The 20,278-nt window shown below is 52.5% G+C and overlaps 8 protein-coding genes across 8 annotated transcripts; 4 read left to right on the top strand and 4 right to left on the bottom strand.

The window, feature by feature from the left end:
• Window positions 1-1,015: 1,015 nt before the first annotated feature.
• FIBRA_05623 (uncharacterized protein) lies at window positions 1,016-1,351 on the bottom strand (the record flags this gene model as incomplete). Its single annotated transcript, XM_012327382.1, has 2 exons — window positions 1,016-1,137; window positions 1,198-1,351. 2 exons carry the CDS (start codon window positions 1,349-1,351, stop codon window positions 1,016-1,018), a joined length of 276 nt encoding a protein of 91 aa, XP_012182772.1.
• Window positions 1,352-1,549: 198 nt separating this feature from the next.
• On the top strand, window positions 1,550-6,146 carry FIBRA_05622 (uncharacterized protein; the record flags this gene model as incomplete). The annotated part of the gene is made up of 18 exons (XM_012327381.1): window positions 1,550-1,954; window positions 2,000-2,021; window positions 2,077-2,164; window positions 2,382-3,728; window positions 3,778-3,931; window positions 3,984-4,122; window positions 4,184-4,363; window positions 4,420-4,470; window positions 4,524-4,545; window positions 4,603-4,710; window positions 4,761-4,905; window positions 4,961-5,032; window positions 5,082-5,122; window positions 5,179-5,401; window positions 5,459-5,517; window positions 5,574-5,704; window positions 5,762-5,939; window positions 5,990-6,146. The coding sequence occupies 18 exons, from the start codon at window positions 1,550-1,552 to the stop codon at window positions 6,144-6,146; spliced, it is 3,522 nt and encodes a 1,173-aa protein (XP_012182771.1).
• Window positions 6,147-7,044: 898 nt separating this feature from the next.
• FIBRA_05621 (uncharacterized protein) lies at window positions 7,045-8,103 on the bottom strand (the record flags this gene model as incomplete). The annotated part of the gene is made up of 9 exons (XM_012327380.1): window positions 7,045-7,148; window positions 7,200-7,291; window positions 7,350-7,378; window positions 7,439-7,518; window positions 7,580-7,610; window positions 7,666-7,754; window positions 7,814-7,847; window positions 7,904-8,018; window positions 8,078-8,103. 9 exons carry the CDS (start codon window positions 8,101-8,103, stop codon window positions 7,045-7,047), a joined length of 600 nt encoding a protein of 199 aa, XP_012182770.1.
• Window positions 8,104-8,533: 430 nt separating this feature from the next.
• FIBRA_05620 (uncharacterized protein) lies at window positions 8,534-9,478 on the bottom strand (the record flags this gene model as incomplete). Its single annotated transcript, XM_012327379.1, has 5 exons — window positions 8,534-8,627; window positions 8,704-8,765; window positions 8,824-9,195; window positions 9,249-9,307; window positions 9,370-9,478. 5 exons carry the CDS (start codon window positions 9,476-9,478, stop codon window positions 8,534-8,536), a joined length of 696 nt encoding a protein of 231 aa, XP_012182769.1.
• Window positions 9,479-9,779: 301 nt separating this feature from the next.
• On the top strand, window positions 9,780-10,351 carry FIBRA_05619 (uncharacterized protein; the record flags this gene model as incomplete). Its single annotated transcript, XM_012327378.1, has 4 exons — window positions 9,780-9,923; window positions 9,990-10,114; window positions 10,168-10,228; window positions 10,298-10,351. The coding sequence occupies 4 exons, from the start codon at window positions 9,780-9,782 to the stop codon at window positions 10,349-10,351; spliced, it is 384 nt and encodes a 127-aa protein (XP_012182768.1).
• A 228-nt stretch (window positions 10,352-10,579) lies between these two features.
• FIBRA_05618 (uncharacterized protein) lies at window positions 10,580-11,280 on the bottom strand (the record flags this gene model as incomplete). The annotated part of the gene is made up of 3 exons (XM_012327377.1): window positions 10,580-10,749; window positions 10,820-10,865; window positions 10,918-11,280. The coding sequence occupies 3 exons, from the start codon at window positions 11,278-11,280 to the stop codon at window positions 10,580-10,582; spliced, it is 579 nt and encodes a 192-aa protein (XP_012182767.1).
• A 126-nt stretch (window positions 11,281-11,406) lies between these two features.
• FIBRA_05617 (uncharacterized protein) lies at window positions 11,407-16,507 on the top strand (the record flags this gene model as incomplete). The annotated part of the gene is made up of 7 exons (XM_012327376.1): window positions 11,407-11,523; window positions 11,591-11,644; window positions 11,700-14,359; window positions 14,415-15,745; window positions 15,795-16,026; window positions 16,078-16,151; window positions 16,206-16,507. 7 exons carry the CDS (start codon window positions 11,407-11,409, stop codon window positions 16,505-16,507), a joined length of 4,770 nt encoding a protein of 1,589 aa, XP_012182766.1.
• Window positions 16,508-16,886: 379 nt separating this feature from the next.
• Window positions 16,887-19,974, top strand: FIBRA_05616 (uncharacterized protein; the record flags this gene model as incomplete). Its single annotated transcript, XM_012327375.1, has 4 exons — window positions 16,887-17,807; window positions 17,854-17,991; window positions 18,044-18,165; window positions 18,219-19,974. The coding sequence occupies 4 exons, from the start codon at window positions 16,887-16,889 to the stop codon at window positions 19,972-19,974; spliced, it is 2,937 nt and encodes a 978-aa protein (XP_012182765.1).
• Between the last annotated feature and the right edge of the window lie 304 nt (window positions 19,975-20,278).

Here is a 20,278-nt window from a genome sequence, read left to right as displayed (position 1 = left end):
ATGTAGGTAAAACACATCAGGTGATGGAATCAGTTGTACAGTTACAGGGTCAACAACAAATAGTTAGGAAAGAAATAGGAACCTCCCCCTCAAAGCTGTAACAAGTACATAGGTACATGGTCCTAGGTTGTTAGGTTCTCCCAACCCTACCAACCCCATGATGTCTCATAACCTATGTCCCAGACCTTCTCTGCACAGCCCTTCAATGACCATGCCTCTTCCACACCTCTCCAAATCAAGGAGAGTGCACCAGCCTGTATGGAACACTTACATTCTTTACACAGGCAGACTAACAGATGCAAGGGCAAAATACAATGCAAAAACCTTCATCTCCCAGCATATACACCACAGGCACATTGGCCATCCACATTCAACAGTTACTATCTTACCTTTGTCAGCAAAACACACATTTACTTTTGGGGCGCATGGGAAGGGGACACAGGTTATATTGTCATTCCAGCGCGTGGTCGTTGTGTTCATGGTAGGCATAGAATAGATTGGACTTCACGTCAGCTTCAACCATTGGCAGGGATCCCTTGAGACTATGAAGACGGAGATGGAGAAGCAAAGGAGTAGATGGGGAGTTCCAGACGGCGATCGTCCACTGCCCGTCGAGCTACCAAACCATCTTCTTTCGACGAGCGCTGGGACTCGAGCAGTAGCCGAGGCTGCTCACAAGATTATGTACACGCACTTGACGTGCCTAATTAGCTAGGGCATGATCATTGACAGAGGTCATGCGAAGTGCACAATTGACAATATCTGTTAATGTACACACTCACGTCCCACATGTGTTGGCTAAAAGAAGACAGCTCTGCATATCTGCTGGAGGCGTGTACCAGACGGTGCGCTCCTGCCAGGGGAGCGAATCAAGACGCGACGTTCCGGGGTGGTTGCCCCCGAGGCATGGATGTGACGAAGCCGACGCGGTTAGAGCGGCTCTGCGGCAGAGATGTAGAGGACTGATGGACAGATGGCTAGTTGATTGGCAGGGACGAGTAGGGCGCAGCAGAAATTACTCGCCGTTGTTTCCACGAATGAACGCATCCCCATAGCGATTGGTAACGGCGCCGTCGACGTGCTCCTCGGTCTGCTCGAGGGCGATGTTCATATAGCCGTCGAGGCAGGAGAGGACGCCTAATCAGACGCGGCTACTCAGCTCCCGGAGTGCCGGCAAATGAATGCGGTGTAGCTCACCGCGGTAGTCAACTCCTGAAGTCAAACGAACAACCACGCGCTTGCCGACGACGCCCTTGAGAAAATCGGTTGGAGAGCCAGTGAGAGTCGGGGGCGGAGGAGGCGGCGGAGGCGAGAGTGCTGCAGGCGGGGGCGGGGGCGTCGGGGCGTCCATCGTGCAGGGAGCGTCGCGGGCGGAAGAGTCAAGTCGGCGTAGGCAGCGCGAGCCGCCGTGGGAACATGCGGGGCGGGCTGGGGCGGCGCCTTGGAAGCGTCAGGGACGTTCACCCGGGCCCGCTCCTCGCTCAAAGGCAGCAGCATGCAGCCCGCCGCAGATTCTGCCCACCACGTCCAGTGAGTCCCCCTCGTCCTCATGGCCACCGGCGTCGATGTTCAATATCCAGAGGTCATCGACATCAGCTGGCGGCACAACCTTCGCTTCGACCCTCGTCTCGGCGACGAGGACAACGACGAGCACGCCGATGAAGCCCCCGGCAGCGACCGCCGCCATTCAGATTTCTCTAGGCATGTTCGCATCGAGACCCCCGCTCGTTCGACGCCGGCGCCGAGCGATAGGACTGACAGCCGCAGCTCTCGACGACTAGCTCCTCTGCGTCGTCTCGCCGCTGCCCTCGTCCGCAATTTCCCTATGGACCTCCAGTGGATTCCTGCTAACTGGGCATGGCTCAAATTCAAGCCTGTCATCCGCAGCTCAATCCTTGGCTTCGTCTCGGTTATGTTCATGGTCATTGCCCCCGTCCAACGCGTGCTCGGACAGGTTAGTCTTGCCCGCATTCTTATAACAGCATCTGATGTCCTATAGGCGACTTTCTTAATACTTATTGGTTTGTATGTTTACCTTAATGCTGCGCTGCGTCACTAATCACTACTACGTCTCAGCCGCTTTTGTTGATCCTCCCATAGATTCGTTCGTCGCTGTGCTCGAACGGGAAATTATTTTTGCTGCATTTGTAACTCTCGGCTGGGCGTGAGTAAGATTCATTTTCTCTGTTTCAAATCTTGTCTACGCCACTGTGTGGTCAATCCGAGCGCCTGCAGAGGCCCCCTCTGGGTTCACCACTCAGCATATGCGTCATTTATGCACCCGTGAGGCTGCTGCAATAGTAATGTGCCATTTTCAAAGAGCAGCATATATCTTACATCTTGTAGATACTGTTGTGCTAAACGTTGTCCTCTCGTCACAGATGGAGCTGTCTGGGTATCTTCCTGGCCAATTTAGCTCGTAGTTACAAAAACCCGTCCGCCACGTTCGCGGAGGCTCTGACTGGTCAGTATATTGAAGCCGCACCGACAGTCATCATGGCCATATTCGTGTTTTTTGGTGTTGCATTCTTCTTGTACATCAAGGTCAAGCGCGGACCTGGCCCATACGCGTACCCTAGTGTGTTCGGTGCTGTCTGCGTCGACATTTCTTTTGTCACCGCTGTTCTCGTCCCATTCCCTTACTATTCTATCGGCCAGGTCATCGTCCTTCCTCTCGTCCTCCATTCCGCCATCTGCATCTTCCTCTCCGCGACTGTGTTCCCCACTACCATTACATCTCAGTACTCAGGCGCCCTCTCACGCCTCTTTGATCCTCTCGAGGCTGCCCTCATTGAGCATCGCGCTATCCTCGGGCTCAGTCCTAGTGGCCCTGAGTTCTCCGCTGCCGTCACCAAGATCTATGGGCTCGTAGCCAAGTCCGAAGCGGGTCTCGCCCCAGCTGCAGGTGCGCTTCGTCTTGTGAAGCACGATATCATCTGGGGCCGCTTCTCGCCCTCGGACGTCGGTGCCCTTCAGTGGTTCGCCCGCCGCCTCGTCACGCGCGCACACGGGCTTGGCGTGTTCTTCACGCTCATCGACCCTACACGAGAGCGTTTTCCCGTCACGCCTGTGTCGCGCACGCCCGTGGACTCGCGCACCCTCACGCCGAGCGCTTCGCACCCAGTTACGCCCCTTCCGTCGCGCCCTCCTAGCCCAAACCGCATACGTACGCTTAGCCGTTCGGCAACGCCTCCGGGACCATCGTCGCCGCCCGCAGATCACGAGCATAGCCGTGGGCGGATGCGCCATCGCACCAATTGGAAGCATACCCCGAGTGCATCTGCGATCCGCCGCACCATCTCGCAACATCTGCACTTTCGTCTACGCAAAGCCGAGGAGGACGATCAGCATCAAAGGTTACATTTCTCCCTCCTGCACCTAGCGCACACGCTCGCCCTCCCTCACCCGCACACGGCCTCTCCCGAGAATGCAGTGGGTGTATTCGAGTCGCAGCGCTACCTCGCATTGGAGGCGACCCGGCTGACCTACCCCGACTCCCCAGAGAATATGGAGCATTTCGTAGCACTTCTGGGACAGAGCTGCGACGATCTCCTCGGAGTGTGCACAGATACACTCAAGGGGCTTAAGGTGTGGGTGGGGGGGATTCGGCGTGGAAGCTTCGCCGGCCGGGCGACGACCGCGCGGATACGTGAGGAAAGGCTGGCTGAGATGACCGAGATGAAGCGTAAGCTGTCTCTAGCGTTTGAGATGTTCAAGAAGGATTTCAGGTATGTGTCTTGTCATTTTTGTTGTTCCTTCGGACTCATCTCGCCGCAGACATTGTGTTCTTGACCCATACCGATGCGCGTTCGACCCAGAGCACGTTGGCTCGCCCGACATGATTGTTGAGCCGCCGCCACATCGTTACTTATTCCACTGCTACGTGTACCAATATCACCTCATGCAATTTTGCATGGTGTTGTTGGAATGGGTCAGCGATCATATTCACTTCGATACCTCTCGCGGCTGATGCATCTGCGCAGGTTGACGAGGTCATCCGCATGGAAGATATCAACAAGGCATCGAGACTGTGGATGCCGACTATACCGCTAAGAAAGCTGTTCGATTGGGGTAATGACGATGCTGCTGCCCATCTTGAGCGAGATGATGACGAAGACCCCGGTAAGCGACTCAATCAACGGAGTCGGGCATCTGGCATAGTGACCTCACTATCTGAACCCAGATACAATTCCGGGTATGGACACCGATTTCCAAGCGGATCTCGGGGAAGCTACTCGCCGAAATCCCGACGCTTTGCCTCCGCAGAATGCGTTCGAAGTCATCATGTCTTGGGTGCATCAGTTCATCGTCGCCCTTGGAGGCGGAAATGTATTGTTCGCAATGAAAGCTGGACTGTTAACCGGTAAGGTATTGTTCCACGCCCTACTGTAGAGTACTGATGTGCTTTCAATATTACAGTGATTCTTTGCATCCCCAATTTTCTCAAACATACCGCGGAATTCGCATACTGTACGTTGTCGTTGCTCCTGCCTTTATGCGCTACTAATCTGTCTGAACCTCAGCGGAACGTTTCATATGGGGAATGTAAGCTTCACTATGTTAACTCTTACCTGGGCTGGCTGCTTATCTTTTCTTTTCTAGATTTATGGGACAGTTAACACTCATGCGATTTCGTGGAGACACCACGTTCGCATTAGTCGCGCGGCTGATGAGTACGTTCGTTGGTGGTGTGATCGGCATGCTCCTATGGTGCGGATTACCTTAAGTATTCATCTTGTAATCTGACATCATTAAATCAGGTACATCTCTGCGGGGCGAGGCGAGGGCAATTCATATGGCTTCGCGGCCACGCTTGGAGTGTGTTTCCCGTTCTTCTTTTACATGCGCATCTATTGGCCAGTCCCACCGGTGACAAATCTAATCTTCTTCGTTACTATTGCTTTGGTTAGTAGCTTTCCAATGCAAGGTACTTAACTCACCGTACCAATGATGTTTTTAGGTGCTGGGATTCTCTTGGCAAAATACTCACTTCCCGGGAATCTTCCACTTCTATGGCTTTGCTCTCGCCTGGGTACGTCACCCATTGCGTATATTTCGTATGATACGAATAATTTTTACAGAGGCGATTCGTGTTGGTGGTTGCCGGTATCACAGCAGCTTTGTAAGAAAAATCGAGTTTCTAGATTTCACATACTTGCTCATGATGACAACGTACAGCATATTCTCACTCCTACCGCCTTCGACGACTTTACGTCACTATCAGCGAGCAATGTTATCGACCACGGTATCTGAAATGGGAGCCATCTATTGCTCGATCGTGTCGTTCGCCAATACCCATGGCCGTCTAGAACCGGACAAGCGCGAGATCATCCAAGCACTTCTTGCCATTCGTATGAAACTCAAACGATCGGTTGTACTGAAGACAAACATCGTTTACGAAGTAAGTTAATGCATGTGCGTTTGTGGGGTCTCGATTTCGATCTGTGTGTATTTCCAGTTTTCATTACGCGGAAAATGGCCTGCGCATAGGTACCAAAGGATCCTCGAATTACAGATGTAAGATTTCTTCTTTTCCGATGCCACATATGTGTTCAAGTCATCTTGTACCACAGGCAAGTTGCGTTTCACCTTTCACACCTCATGTCTGTCGTGGAACATCTAGATCCCGCCTGGTCTCGGGCGTTCCTTCGACGGACTCGATTCTTAGATGCAGATTTTCAGGGCGATGTTCTCGCCGTCGTCAGTATGTCTTATCCTAAGCATCACCACGAGTCCACTTGATGCTAACCTCTGGTACTAGGTATGATCTCTACGGCGCTCCGCACGGGCAACCCTTTGCCACAAATCACACCGTGCCCCCTTCTTGACCGATTCATGGTGCACACCCATGGTCTCAACATCATTCGACAGGAAGAAGACGATGACTACGGGCTCCCGCGCACGATGACGATCGACACTCTAGAAAACGAGCAATACCTGTGAGCTCTTTTCAATATGTCCGGTGCATCTTTCTGATAATTGCTCTCAGGACGTTCGCTGTAGGCGTTACAACCGCGTTCGGTATCATCTTGAGATTAGATAAACTGATGGTAGCGACGAAAGAGCTGGTTGGAGAGCAGTATCATATCCATGGTGTTGGTGTGCCCGACACACGAGCATTTGAGAGGCCACCGAAGGATGCGTGAAGTGTGAGATGGGAGTTGCGCACTGAGCTTGTACAACACTTATCCTCGCTCTTGATGGACGATAACTTAGTACTATAGATTGCCTTTATGGTATTGATCATACTTACAACCTTACCTTGAGCTGCGAGGGTAGTATCCACTATATATACTAGTATTCTATTTAAACACTGTATGGGATGTTGATGTCCAGGACGTACTCAAGAATTACTGTCTTGACACTCGGATTTCATCAACGCACTTGCTGTTGCAGGTTCAAGAGGAATATGAAGACAGCTCCTTCGGTCACCGGTTCGAAAATTCCCGCAATGTTTCTAATCTGAACAAAATCTTTTCGTTTTTGAAAAATGGAGCGCTGCGTTTACCGATTTATACATTGGGACGAAGCTCCTACCTCCAACGATTTAATAGCCTCCATATCAAGGACGTGAAACAGCGGTGAGAAAGATGGTGAGAGCCAGTCTAGAACACTACTGATTGAGTTCTTGTGCAAGAGGGAGAGCGATTGGGAGCTCCTATGGAGACCTTCGAGCCCATGTCGGTAGATATCGTTGAGTATCCCGATGTTCGCGGCGGACAAGACCAGTCGACACGATTGAATGATGCTACCACAAATACTAAATCTCGGGCTCATCCAAAGTCAGACGCACATCTCATGGGTTTTATTCCGTAACAGCAGGGTCACCCACTGCACTGATTTCGTCTGTATGGAGATGGAAGTTCTTGGCAATAAGCATAACTATTCTCGTGTGCGGAACGAGTTCAGATAGGTGCACACAGGTGAAAGCAATAGTATTCTAGATGGAAATACTCGTTTCTAAACTAGATCGGCGGGTATAAGGTAGCTTGTAAGATAAAGACGTTCTAGAGGCGAGTTTGGAAAGATTCGCATTGCAAATATTCATGCTATTGTCAACTCAGATGTGTTCACGGTTTCATGAACCTTTTCCACGAGACTTTCTGCCAAACGAGCTTGCCTCGCATTGACAGCGCTAAGGTACGAGTCTGTAGCAGGATCAATGTGATGTTTGCGCTGCGAGAGTTATCGTTGCTTACTCCAGAACAGGGCAACGACGCCCACTGTAAGGAAGCGCATGTGTGGTGGTACAAATGTGAAGTTGATTATTTGCGTCGGCACAAAGACACACCTGGTAAAAGGAGGTAAGTCAAAACCAGCGGAACGTCATGTACAAGTTTGCTACTTACCAGTTGCGCAGCAGAGTGGGTACATAGGACTTGATTAGATCAGATATGTCAGTGCGTAATCTCGTTGGGAGCAAAGCTTCAAAACATACGTTACTGAGACGTTCTTGGGCATCAGCGATCGTCTTCCCTTCCATTAGCGTCATCGACGCAAAGAAGAATCCAACCACCGCTTGTAACAAAAGTATAGCGGTTAGAGAGCGATTGTGCTGACATCCTTCATATGAACATACCTGGTGTAAACACGGTTTGGTCCAGGTACACCTATACGAAGTTGAGTTGAGACATTGAAAACTGTAGCAACATTTCGTGCGCAGACCTTATAGATGACGGATTTCACAGGTGATGCGACCTGCAGCCGGTTGAGGACTTGCAGCCATTTAGTGAGCAGAGGACCAAAAAGCGCCCCTGGTGTATTGAACTCGAATCAGATCAATCCTGAATGACCATGGCAAGATGCACCGCACCTCCATAGAACGCTGCCCTCGCGGTCCGTACGAGCTACATAACCAACAATATTGAGCAGGTCATACACGAAGGGGACAATATGCTCTTACATCGTGGTTCTTGCCCTTTTTTTCGAACGCCTGCTGAGCGAGTATGTCGCCGACTCCGAACATAACCCCGGACGAGACACATTGCGTGAGCATCGGCCTACGGACGAGGGACGCACTGAAGTAAGGTTAGTTAGCGCACTGTATAGCTTGTTTTCACACGTCTGAGATTCTTACTTGAATGCTGCAAGGAAAGATGCCATGTCGAGTGCCAGCAAATATTCAATGAGAGGTTCGAGTGACAAAGGCGAAGAAAGGCAGCGACCACGGTGTCTTTCACAAGAAGTCGGGGGATTTTGTAGTAGTCGCGGACAGGTGGAAAGTCCCAGGCGTTAGGGAAATGCCACGAAGACGAACGCGGGGAACGCGTGGGCGGGGATTTATGTACAGACCTCGGGCAGGTCTTGGAGCTGCCGCTGTAGCCGAGAAACCGCTTGACACAATTTGGACGGCACGCCCACAACCAATTTAGCTGTATCCATCATCGCATCATGAGTGTGTCAATACGCAAAAGACAATTTGACACGGGCCCCATTACTTGCGTATAACAGGGACATAGGAAGACTACACTGCGAAAGCCAATAAAGAACAATGAATATCCATAAATACACTATTCCGCCATACAGGACCTCCTCATGAACGCCATAACTTCGCCCAGAGAATGATGGCAATCAATAAGACGAGCACAAGTATAATCGCCCCGGTGACTATGCGCTGTTGGTACATCCTGGTACATATCACAGTCAGACCCAACTGAAAGACGCGCATTGGAGCAGTATGTCATGCAAATTGGGGATACATACCGTCTAATCATCTTCTTCAGCGTACCCGAAGCGCGGTCAATTGACGTGTCGGCGCGTTGCAGCTGCGCAAGCCGGACCGGGTTAGATCTCGCAATCGGAGGACTTCGTTGTATGGCGCACCGTATCCCGTGAGTTCTGAATCTGTTCCCGTTGCACCCGAAGACTCCGCAGAATATCTGTGCCCTGCTCCTCTGTCTCGAGCGCGATTCGCTGACTTTCCTGAAGCCTACGCGTCCCGTCCTCTAAGATAGAATTGCCAGCAAGCAGCCGCGTTCTGTCAGTGGACGTGCCATACGGATCATCCGAAAGCGACCCCTCCATGCCAGGGCGCGTCGCCGAACCCAAGAGGTCCGCGCGCGAGAACTGCGCATGCAGGTCCTTTGAGAGTTTCTTGTATCTCTGCAGTTCGGCCTTTGCAGACTTGATGCGAGTTTGGTAGGACGGCTTTATGGACTGTGGAATTCCTTGGATCTCTATCTCCATTTGCGACACCTACATCAAAATGAGCTTAGTTCAACAACCCAGGACATAAAGAGCCAACATACCATTTCGTCTGCCTCGTCTAGTTCCATCTCGACCCTGCGCAAAGCAGCCTTGCGCTGCTCTATGTCGCGCCCCAAGTGCTCAGTCAAGTCGTTGCTCCGTCAAAACAGGACGTTGGCTCACCTGCCTGCTCCCCCTTTGCGTCTCCATCGGTTTTGTCCCTGATACTCTGGATGATTTGTTGGAAGTCCTGTTCATAAGAGTCGAACAGAGCCGTCGGTGAGTTGTCCATGGTCGACCAGCGCAGAGCACACAGGCTCGCTGCGGCTGAGTTGTCAACGACGAGAAAAGCGCTGAACAAGCGCCAAAGTTAGTCAGTCAGAAATCAGCTTTACATGACAGCCTATGCTAGGGTTTATTCTTGCACGATAGCCTATTTGCAGGATGATATACTACTAAAATACTGTTCGAATCTCTTTGTTGCTTACCTACAATTTGCCTGCAATCTAGATCAGGGAGCACTTGAGTTTGCGCAACTTCCAAGCCGTATCCTCGACGGCATTAGTGCTAAGATTGACTGCAGTGTATATGACATGTCTGTCGCTATTTCTACCTTACAAGACCGTCTTCAGGCCGCGTCGACAGACTTTCAAAAAATTCAAAATGATCTCTCGAACGTGGTAGAGGCTCGACAGCGGTTGGAGGCTCAACTGTCCGAAAACGAGCTCGTGAAGAAGGTGTAGTCCGTACGGGTCACATCTGCTGCTGCAAACATCTCTCCTGACTACAAAACATCGGGCTAGGAATTCTCGCAATTGACTCCTTCAAATACCGTATACAAAATGATCGGTCCGGTGCTCGTGAAACAAGACCAGGCGGAGGCGAAGAGCAATGTAGACACACGACTGGACTTCATTAAGGGAGAGATGTACGTCTTGCTCTTTCTGCTTACCATTCATCTATACAACTTGTGTTATACAGGAAGCGCGTCGAGGCGCAACTAAAGGAACTGGATGAAAATTCAGAGAAGAAAAAGATGGAGGTGCGAGACGTTTCCTTCATGGAACCAGGTTGTCCGCGTTCTGACCTCTGACTATTCGCTGGACTCTAGATTGTTGAGATCCAGACTGCTCTCCAAGCACCCCAGGCTTCTGCATCTACGTAAACTAATGCTATTGCTGAGAACACTTACGGCGAGCTCTGTATTCCTACCTGTACTATGCACCAGTATATTATATGACATCACCAAAACCTGCGACCACCATCTTTCATGCTGTGTGATCCTATGATGGTGTGAGCCCTGCAATGTTCTCACTCCTATGAAGTGGATAAAGTTTGCCAGCGACGAGGGCTCCGAGGTTTATTTCTGCATCCCGAAGCTAAGCGGGGCACGCTAGTGGGTATTCGATGTGGCCTCCATTGCGCTGGCCTCCTGTGCCATACGCGCATGCATCTCATCGCGCTCGGTCTCTGGGCTCTTGAGGATTTTCTCCAGAGTGAATCGCTTACGGGCGGAGATGGGCGGGCAGTTCCGGATGAGAACCGTGTCACCATGCCGCAACTCTGTTCCAGTCGACATATGCTCATTAGAACACAGCGATGATATATGATAGACGTGGAGATGAAGACGCACGGTTAAGTTCATCGTGCGTGAGGTACTTCTTGCTTCTTTCTAGCCGCTGCGATGCGTGTCAGTGGAGGGCGCATGCAGACGACTAGGACGCGATGTACCTTGCCTGTGCGCGGGTGGGTGACCCATCTCGAGACAGTGACGGTGGCTGTTTTCTGCATGAAGCCAACCTTTGTGACCAAGCCAGAGAACGCCATGGGAGGCATGTTGGGTAGCCGCGGCTGTTCGAGTCGGGAGAGAACAAGACGAGTTGGCCGGCTAAGCGCGCACACGACTTGGACTTCCCTTTCTAGATTGCGTACGGACTGCTCGTCAAAGCTGGGCTGCAGGTCGTCAGTTACATTCCCCTCGTTGTCGCGAACAGTGTCCTCGGTGTCGTCTTCACCCCACCCACTCCTTGATCTGTGCTGGGCCCCCTTTATCGCTCTCCTACCTAATGCCTCACGGCTGCCATTCTCGGACATAGAGCTGACTGTACCTGGTCTTAGCCTTGATCGTCTAGGGCTTTCAAACGGTCCACCTCATCTCTTTTGGTGCTATTGTCTGTTCAAAAGCCCACGCATTGTATTTGGAGGTAGCAAGACCGCGCAATGGACGCGACGGAGCTCGGCCGCTGGACTCGTTTTGCCGCCAAGGGCGGAATTGGCAGGTGTACAGCGTTACAAGATTGTATTGCGGAAGAGCCAGACGAACTTATGTTTATGACGGTTCGTCTTCTTTACGATCTCGGGTTTCATTTATAGAAACCTCATCTCGCTCGCGTGGTCATTCTAGGATGATGAAATAACCGTCTTGATGCAGTTCACAGACCGCGAAGACATGTATCTAGTACGCCTCTCTTTTCACGTTCTATTTCCATTTTATAATCCCATATTCTCTGTAGGGTTACTGCGAGGGTGTCGTTGGCCGCTTCCGTGGCTCCGACGTACATTTCCATTCTCGTCTTAAAAAACCCATTTTGACGAAACGAACGTCATCTTCTGGTCTAGCACCCTCACGCAGTCGCCCCACTTCGTCTCAAAGTACGATGACTCTCGTTGCCCGTGACACTGCATCTCCTCCTGTCCCACTTCATCCATCGCCAGCGCCCACTCGTGCGTCAACACCTCGAATGTCGCACAGCTATTCTACTTCGTCGTCCATGTTGACCGAATCATCAAGTACGAACCAGATGTCTCGGTCTTTCTCTCTGGGTTCTGGATCAACGTCATCCTCCAATCAGCCGGTAGAGGGAAATAGCATTCGCATAAGATCCACAAGCTACTCTTCAGTTGGCCAGTCCTCTATCTCAACTGCGCTCGACTGTGCCCCTCTGACTCCGGCTCCTATTGGACTGTCGGGGGGAGACCCCGTCGTCCATGTAGTAAGTGTCTCCGGGCAGCTGTCTAGCCAGCAGGTTGGGGACACGGATGTAGCCACTGTGGATTCACATAGTGATTTGTTAACAACATCGCCCCTGACAATTAGCCCATTGAAGATTAGGAAACAGCTGTCCACAGCAGTTCTCAAGGACAGTGACGACTTAGGCTCACAGCAGAGCCAGGAATCCTACTCATTTGATACTGAAGATAGTTCGCAAATCTCTTTTGCTGTGTCGGATAGTATTCATGGCATTGGACTATCGCTATTGCAGGAATTACACGGGAATGTGACCTCTGCATCGACAAGCGGTCGTCCTGTCGAGCTCACCACACCCACATCAATCCCGGATACTTCATTCTCTACTGAAGTCGATCCCCGTGAGCCTATACCAGAAGATCGTCCGGACGAAAGTATGCGTTCCGACACTGCGTCCGTGTCTCAATATTCCGCTTCTCCGCATAGCGTGCGTCAACCGTTATCCGAATTCCATCCTCCAACACCCCAGTATGCTCGCGACTCCGTTGTGTCTCGCAGCTCTTCTCATCCATCTTTGATTGGTTCTGAGTATGGAAGCGCAGAGTGGGAAGGTGCCTCAGATATATACGACAACTACCGATACTCACGCTTCTCCGTGGCGTCGAAGATGTCAAGGTTATCACAAACCTCCTTGGCTCCCAATCGCCTCGATGCGAATGTCCCGCCGATGCCCTCGGAACATCAAAGTCCCAGAGCAAACGTTGACCTCAAGAGTGCGGGATTGGGCGGTCAGAGGGGAGCAACAGCAGCGTCGCATATTAACGCTAATGCATCATTTGTAGACACGAAGGCAGAAAATATTCTGCCAAAGGATGTACAGCAAATTTTACGTCGTCCAGACGCTGATACTACTGAGCTCATGCACCAGAATGTCGCTTCGAAGAGTATCATCGAAGACAGGCCACCATCTTTAGACCTTCTCGGTAACCGTGTACCTTCACCCCTGTTGCACACTTCGTTCGGCTCACCTCAAGATGTGATGACCCCGTTGTCTGCAAGGTCCACACTGTCGCCTTCTCTGCGTTCGCCCAATAGCGCTCAATTTTCACAGAATGAAAAACAAGATGACGATGAGCCGTTGGAGGCCCCCAGTCTCTTAATTCGACCGAGTAGGGAGTCGTTTGCCCAGATTGATACGAGCACGCGACTTTCTGGTCAAAACGTGGTAATTGAAGATGAGGAGGACGAGGATTTTCTCCCGAGCCCAGGCTTTTCGCCAGTACCACTGCCTGCTTCACCGCTCCCTTCCTCAGGTCCCGTTAAGGAGCAAGTTCGAACGAGGAGTCCTAGTCCGGAGCCTGCCCCTCCTCCGTACTCCCCCGTCAACATTGTTCCTGTCGAGCGGCAACCTTCCCGAGTCCCGCCAAATCAATCACTGCCAGCCGAAACACAGCCTTGTCAGCCTAGCACGTCCATCCCTCAGTCTCGCCAGCCTGGCACGTCCATCCCTCAGTCTCGCCAGTCTGGCACGTCCGTCCCTCAACCTCGCCAACCCAGCGCATCTGTCACTCAGTCACACCAACCCGGCGCGTCTGCCCCTCAGTCTCGCCAGCCCGAGGCTTTCCCTCAGCGACGCCAGCCGAGCAGCAATCCTCCCGCAGATCCCAGTGCCCGCCAAAGTCTATTTATGCCACATCCTCATGCACCAAAACCCGCTGCGGTTCCTGCAGGACCGATGTATGGACGGCAGCCCCAAGGTGTCACGGGGGCTCCGTACCATTCAGGTCCGCCTCCTGAATCGGCTATACAGATGCTCAATATTGCAAGGGCAGCTGCAGAGAGGAGAGCGACGACAATCTATGGCCATTTTGAATATGATCTAGCCACAGCTCCAGGACCTGTTCCAGTTTCATTTTCTCTGGAGCCACAGGTGAACGTACCAGCGAACAGACCGATCATGACGAAGGCACGATCCTATTCGCCTCGCCCAGCATCCCCTGCGACTGGATTTGGCGGTGGCGGAACTATATACACTGATCGGCGAACAGAGTCTCCAGCGCCTCTGAGTCCTCTTGCAGGCCCGGAGCGGGCAGATAGAGCAATTCCGCGTCCCAACTTTTCACCGCATGCTCCGGGTATGCGACCAAGGTCCAGATCCTTCTCGGGATTTGATGCACCAACACGGGAAATTGCATCTTCATCGAGGTTAGGCCCATTTCATGTTGCTTCTTCATTCTTCATGGCCTGATTCTCTTCATAGTTCTGGTGAGACACCTATCACGAACTTGTCGTCTGTTGGCGTCATCACGAAGAGGTCAAAGTCTGCCACCACCGCATCAGTTGTCGTTGGGTCGCAGTTATCTGTCCCAGCGCCGCAGCGTGCAACTGTCTCGCATGCTGCATCGGTGGTTCGCTCTGTCCAGAAACCGTCTCCGCTCTCAATTTCTACCAATAATACCGTTGCTCCACCCTTAATGTCCTCGTCACCTTTGTCTGCAGGTGGCGCGTTGGTTATGCCTCAATTTCCCATCGCTGGCACTTCGTCGAATCCCAGTACGCCGATTGCGCGCAATACTTCATTCGACCATACAATCGCTACTCAACAAAACAGACAATCACCTGAAACTGTACGACGGCCTTCTAAGAGTACATTCAGATCTGACAACTCAAAACCGAGCCCTCCGCCCTCTCCGCGTTCTCCCACCGCATCGTCATCCTCTCATCATGTACTTCGTCATAGTCGATCCTCCATTTTATCAACCTCGAGGACCGTAGCACAGGCTATATTGCCTCGACCACGAGTGCTGTCACAAGGCCGCCCATCTACAGACAGTGATGTGCGACTCTCTCCAGAGCTGTCTCACAAGTTTGTTGCATCCACTCCATTCTCTGACTCTCCAGAGCCATTTGTTCGAACAGGGTCATCACGTTCCAGAATGTCCTCGTCCATTTCGAGAACACAGAGCGGAGAGAGACCTCTGCACCCTGGTGACCGCAGCCCAGTAGCAAGTGTCTTCTCCCTCGAACCGCCACACGACCACACAACTGTTTCAGTGCAGGATATGGATTTCGAGCTCGTGAGGCCAACTGTTCCTCATTCGCCTCTTGCGGGGAGCAGCGTTGATTCTCTGCCGTTGTCAAATTCTAGCCCCGTGCCAGAGGCAGCTGTTCCGGCTACTACCAAGGCGATTGCTCCTCCGATCCGTCAGCCGTCTGCGGAACAGTTGCAGGGAGATCGCCGACCTCCGCCAGACGTGGAAGCCCATCGACAGCGGGAGCTCAAGTGGATATCGATCATGGCATCTGTTCCCGCCTCGCAATCAAGCAAAAGCAGGAGGGTGCGTAAATTGCTCCAAGAGGGGGTTCCCGCCTCCGTTCGGTATCTGGTCTGGGCACATCTCACGGATAGCAAAGCGAAACGCATGGATGGTCTTTACACTCGTCTAGGCCAACGCGAGAGGGTGGGGGCCATCGCGGAGATCGAGCGCGATTCGCAGCAGATCTTCCAAGATCAACCGTTGCAGGATCAGTCACTGGTGAACGTGCTGCAGGCGTATTTGTCAATGGTTCCGGACGTGCTGTACAACAGAGGTATGTACGGTAATTTGGTGCTTGGTGCAACGAAATTGAGTTTCTGTAGGCCTTGCTGTGATTTCGGGTCAGCTTCTCCTCCAATCGCCAGAAGAGGATGCATTTTGGACGTTTGTGTCACTTATGAACTCTCATCTCCGGCCGTATTTTTCGCTTAACAGCTGCCAGCTGGAAGTTGATGCATCACTCTTCGCCAAGGTGCTAGAGGGAGTTGATGGGGTTCTTGCCAAGAGAATTTTTGTTGATCTGGCTATTCCGCCAACTGCTGTATGCCGACCGTGGTAAGTAAGATCTTGGATCGGACGATGATTGTACTCACGCGAGTGGTGCAGGTTTACGACTGTATTTGCCGACTGTTTTCCTATGTCTTATCTACATCGAGTGTGGGACTTGTTTCTGTATGAAGGTGAGAGATAGGTCAACTGTCGTAGACACGTTCTAAGAGAACGATTGGTCGCAGGAGTTACGTTCCTCTTCCGGGTCGGGCTTGCAGTAGCCTCATGCTGTCGCCAAGCCCTCCTTAGGTGTAAAGGGTGCGATGAGCTTCTCGCCATCCTGGCTCGACCACCTCGCCGGTCGTTACCGCCAACACCGGATAGTTTTCTTGAACTAGCAATCGCGGCAAAGGTGAGAGACGAGGATCTGCGCAAGCAACGGAGCAAGATGGAGGCGCAGGTCAAGCGTCAGACACAGAGCCGATCCTCGCTGTCTTCCGCCGGGCATCGCGGTTCGAACCCACCGATATCGCTCCCTCGAAGCTGAGCGCAAGAGAAGTGTCCTTGCCTCTTTATCTATTTGTAGAGTATGCACCGTTAATGTCGTATACCATTTTTTGCGCTTTCCATCATTATTGTAGCAAGCTCTCGGTCGTTGATTTTCGCATAGACTATCGTAGCCTCAGCCGCATGCGCTTCTTACGTGCACTTACTGTAGGATAGCGTGGCGTTAAATTAAGACCCTACTCGCTTTCGCGCAATACTTACTATTTGTCTCTTGGGCGAGCATTGCTTTTCGACTGGCGCCTGTGTGAGAAGCGCCTGGGACGCGGCGGTCACGTGAAAACGCGTCCTCGTTTACTGCCAGTGGCCACACGCTGCTCGCGCTGCTCTCTCTGGCTGCCTCCCTCCACCTCTCCCGCGCGATGGCGGCTCTGCTCGCAGACGTTCGGTATTTTATTTCTCGCACCCTCCGGCCAGAACGACGACAAGCATACGCGGAAGCACTCGACAGCGCGGGAGCTCTCGCGGTGTCGCTGGATGACCCCGCGCTCACACATCTCGTCGCGTCCACGCCGCCCTCGGACGATGCTCTCGAACGCTTGCCGCAGGACTCTGCTGCTCACGTCGTTACTCCAGCCTGGGTCGAGCGGTCCATTGTCCTCAAGGCTCTTCAACCGCCCGAGTTTTATTCCACAGACCCTGCCTTCCTCTTCTCTGGCATCACCGCGACGGCTACAGATATGTCCCCTCACGATCTCGAGCTACTTTCTGCAGCAATTACCGCGCTTGGCGGACAGTGGCGCACCACTCTCACCCGTGATGTGACCCATCTTTTTGCTCTCTCGACCGGCAGCCTGCACTACGAGACCGCGATGCACTTCCAGGACTCCACTCACATGAAGATCCTCGTCCCGCACTGGTTCGAAGACTCCATCAGGCTTGGTATCAAAGGTCTGCCCACGGACGAATACGAATGGCCCGAACCCGCTGTCTTCAAGGGCAGAGTCCTGGATGGTGCACAGGACAGTTCGCGGCCAGCTTACAGGCTTTCTGCAGAAAAGAAGGCATACTTCGAGACAGCACTCGCCTCCGGCAGCGATCTGCCATACACTCGTGTCGCGCCTCGCAATGTTTGGAATGGACTCCGGGTCCTCCTCAGTTCGTCGCTCGGTCTCACTGAGAGCCAGAGGGAAGCCCACGAAGCAGACATCCGTCGGGAAGGCGGTCTTGTAGTAGAGCTTCCACGAAATTCTTCTTCTCAGATGATGGAAGACGAGGCAGAGAAAGTGCGTGAGGCTGACGTTTTTGTGACCCGTCATAGAGCCGGGTCAGCATATGTCAAAGTAAGTTGCGCTGAGTCGACCAGTTGACTCTGCTGATAGTTCACAGGCGTACAAGTTGAACAAAACGATCGGTAGCCTCACATGGTTATGGTTCGTGCGCGCATCGGGAACGCTCTCTAGGCCTACCGACCAGCTCCTTCATTATCCCATCCCTAAGAAACCTATCGAGGGCTTCTCTTCCCACGTGAGTGCATCTGAGTTCCCTTGCTATCTGAAGTATGAATCAAGATGAATAGATTATTACAATCACCAACTATACAGGTAAGCATCGCGAATACCTCAAGAAGCTCATCGCCACCATGGGCGCCGAGTTTACGCCAAGCATGTCAAGCAAAAACACTGTCGTTATTGCAGCATTGTAGGTCAATATTGAACCCCGCAATGTTCATGACTCTCAGCCTTACGTCTTAGCGTTTCTGGAACCAAGACCGCGAAAGCTACCTCATGGTCAATTCCCGTCGTAAATCATACGTGGCTCGAAGATTGCTTCGTGCAGTGGCGTGCGCTAACACCCGCGCGTGAAAAGTACATTATCTTTCCTCCGGGGATGGACTTCAGTCAACTGCTTGCGGATCGAGGGCTTGGTGGGCGTGTGGGCTTCGAGCCAGGTGAGCTCGAAGCGCTTGAGACGGAGAATCAGGCTGCACCAGAGCGTGAGGCAGACGTCGGGCGAGCGTCAGCTCTGTCGGGCACCGCAAACAGTGCCCGAGATGCACGAGAGGTAGAGAAAGCGGTAGACGGTTTTGACAACGTTGTGGGAGATGTAAGCATAGCTGGTCACCTCGACGTTGAGATGCGAGTGGACGAAGACGTGGAGATGATCACGGATGATGGAACTGGGGGCAGACAAAAGGGTCGCTCAGTCGCGCCTACAGATCGCAAACCTGCGCGAATTGCAGATCGTGAAGAGCAGCTTGATGCAGATAGGGCGAGTATCAACGAGCCAAGCACGTCTTTGGTATCGCCTTCCAAACCACTGCGGCGATATTCCCGAAAAGGCAACAAAGTTGTCTTACATGGACACAGCGAGGAGCCTGTTACCCGCCTAGGCCCACCTACGCGCGCGCCAGCCAAGGATAAGATGCAGACTGCTGCAGGTGAGTCGACACAATACCAACGTTTCTTGTATATAGACAGCCTGGTAGGATCTGGAGCCCGCGAACGCCAGAAGCTTCCACAGATATCTTCAGACGAAGAGGATCCTATGGATGTTGATGATTTGCCAGTTAAAAGCAAAAACTCAAACATCAACGTACCGGCAGGCAAGGGCTCCCGCCCACCAAGGAAGCGCCCCGCAGACGAAACTGATCCGGAGGACGAGCATGAAAAACCAGCTTCTCGATCCGAAGTGTCAGCATCAGTGGAGACTGCAGCATCACCCGTCAAGGCTACTCGTACTCCCACAAAACGACTATCAGTCGTTTTGCCTACGGTAACTAATGTTTACTCGCCTTCAAAGGGCGGAAGGACTTCGCCGCGGAAAGCCGTCGCACCAACCACCTCAGTCCGTGCCGAGACGGCCGAGACATTGACACACTCTCCGGCGAAGCGAGATCGTCTGCCTGCTTCGCCGAAGAAAGTGCAGCTGAGCGTGAACTTTGACAGTGAGTCAGAGCTCTCCCCCCCAGTGAAGAGTCGCCGCAAGAAATCTCCAGCGCCTTCCGCCCCAGTGGCCGGTCCCAGCAGAATGGGTTCCAGCCCGCCGCCGTTGGGCAGGACACCATCAAAGCGATCTGCGGCAAGTCGAGCGACCCAGAAGCTGCGGGATGAGATCATGCCCGATGTCCTCAGTTTCCAGAAAGAGATGAAACGGGGAAATGTGCGCGGATTGGGCGAGAGCGAGCCTACGTCCGCAAAGGGTAAAGAGAAGGAGAAGGAGAGGGAGAAGGAAGCGGGCGGTGTGTTAAAAACGCCAAAACTTGACAAGGCGAAGGGGAGGAAGAGACTTTCGGCGGCCAGAGATGATGATACGATAGCTGACGAAGAGCCGGAAAAGAAGCGTCCACGCACAACCTCGACTGGCGGGAAGAATGGTAAGACACATCGTCCAGGACACGCTCCGGAGGAATTAGAGGGAGAGGTCGAAGAGGCAAAATCCAAAGCGCGCCGTAAACCAGCAAGTAAGGGTAGAGTGAGCGTGGATGAGGCCAGCGCAAAGCCAATGTAGGTCTTTTCTGCATCTCATCTTCTCTGTTGTTAAGCTACATCCTCTGTGCCCCATAGTTCGCAGGCTCAGTCCAGTCAGAAGCAGGTTCGGATAATGATGACACAGGTCACTGTCTCAGACGAGATGCTCCGGGTTCGTGCTCCTTTTCCATTTCCCTCGTCGTGACTGACAGAGCTTTCGCTGTCAGGCTTTGTCCAAACTTGGGGCAAAGATGACGACAAAACCTTCCGAGTGCACACATCTCGTCGCCAAGGGTATTGTACGCACTGAGAAATTCCTCTGTGCCATGGCATCTGCGCCGTAC

This window comes from Fibroporia radiculosa (genome assembly GCF_000313525.1).
Source record: "Fibroporia radiculosa TFFH 294 genomic supercontigs, scaffold4813, whole genome shotgun sequence".
Classification (NCBI taxonomy): domain Eukaryota; kingdom Fungi; phylum Basidiomycota; class Agaricomycetes; order Polyporales; family Fibroporiaceae; genus Fibroporia; species Fibroporia radiculosa.
This window is presented reverse-complemented; position numbering and strand designations above follow the sequence as displayed.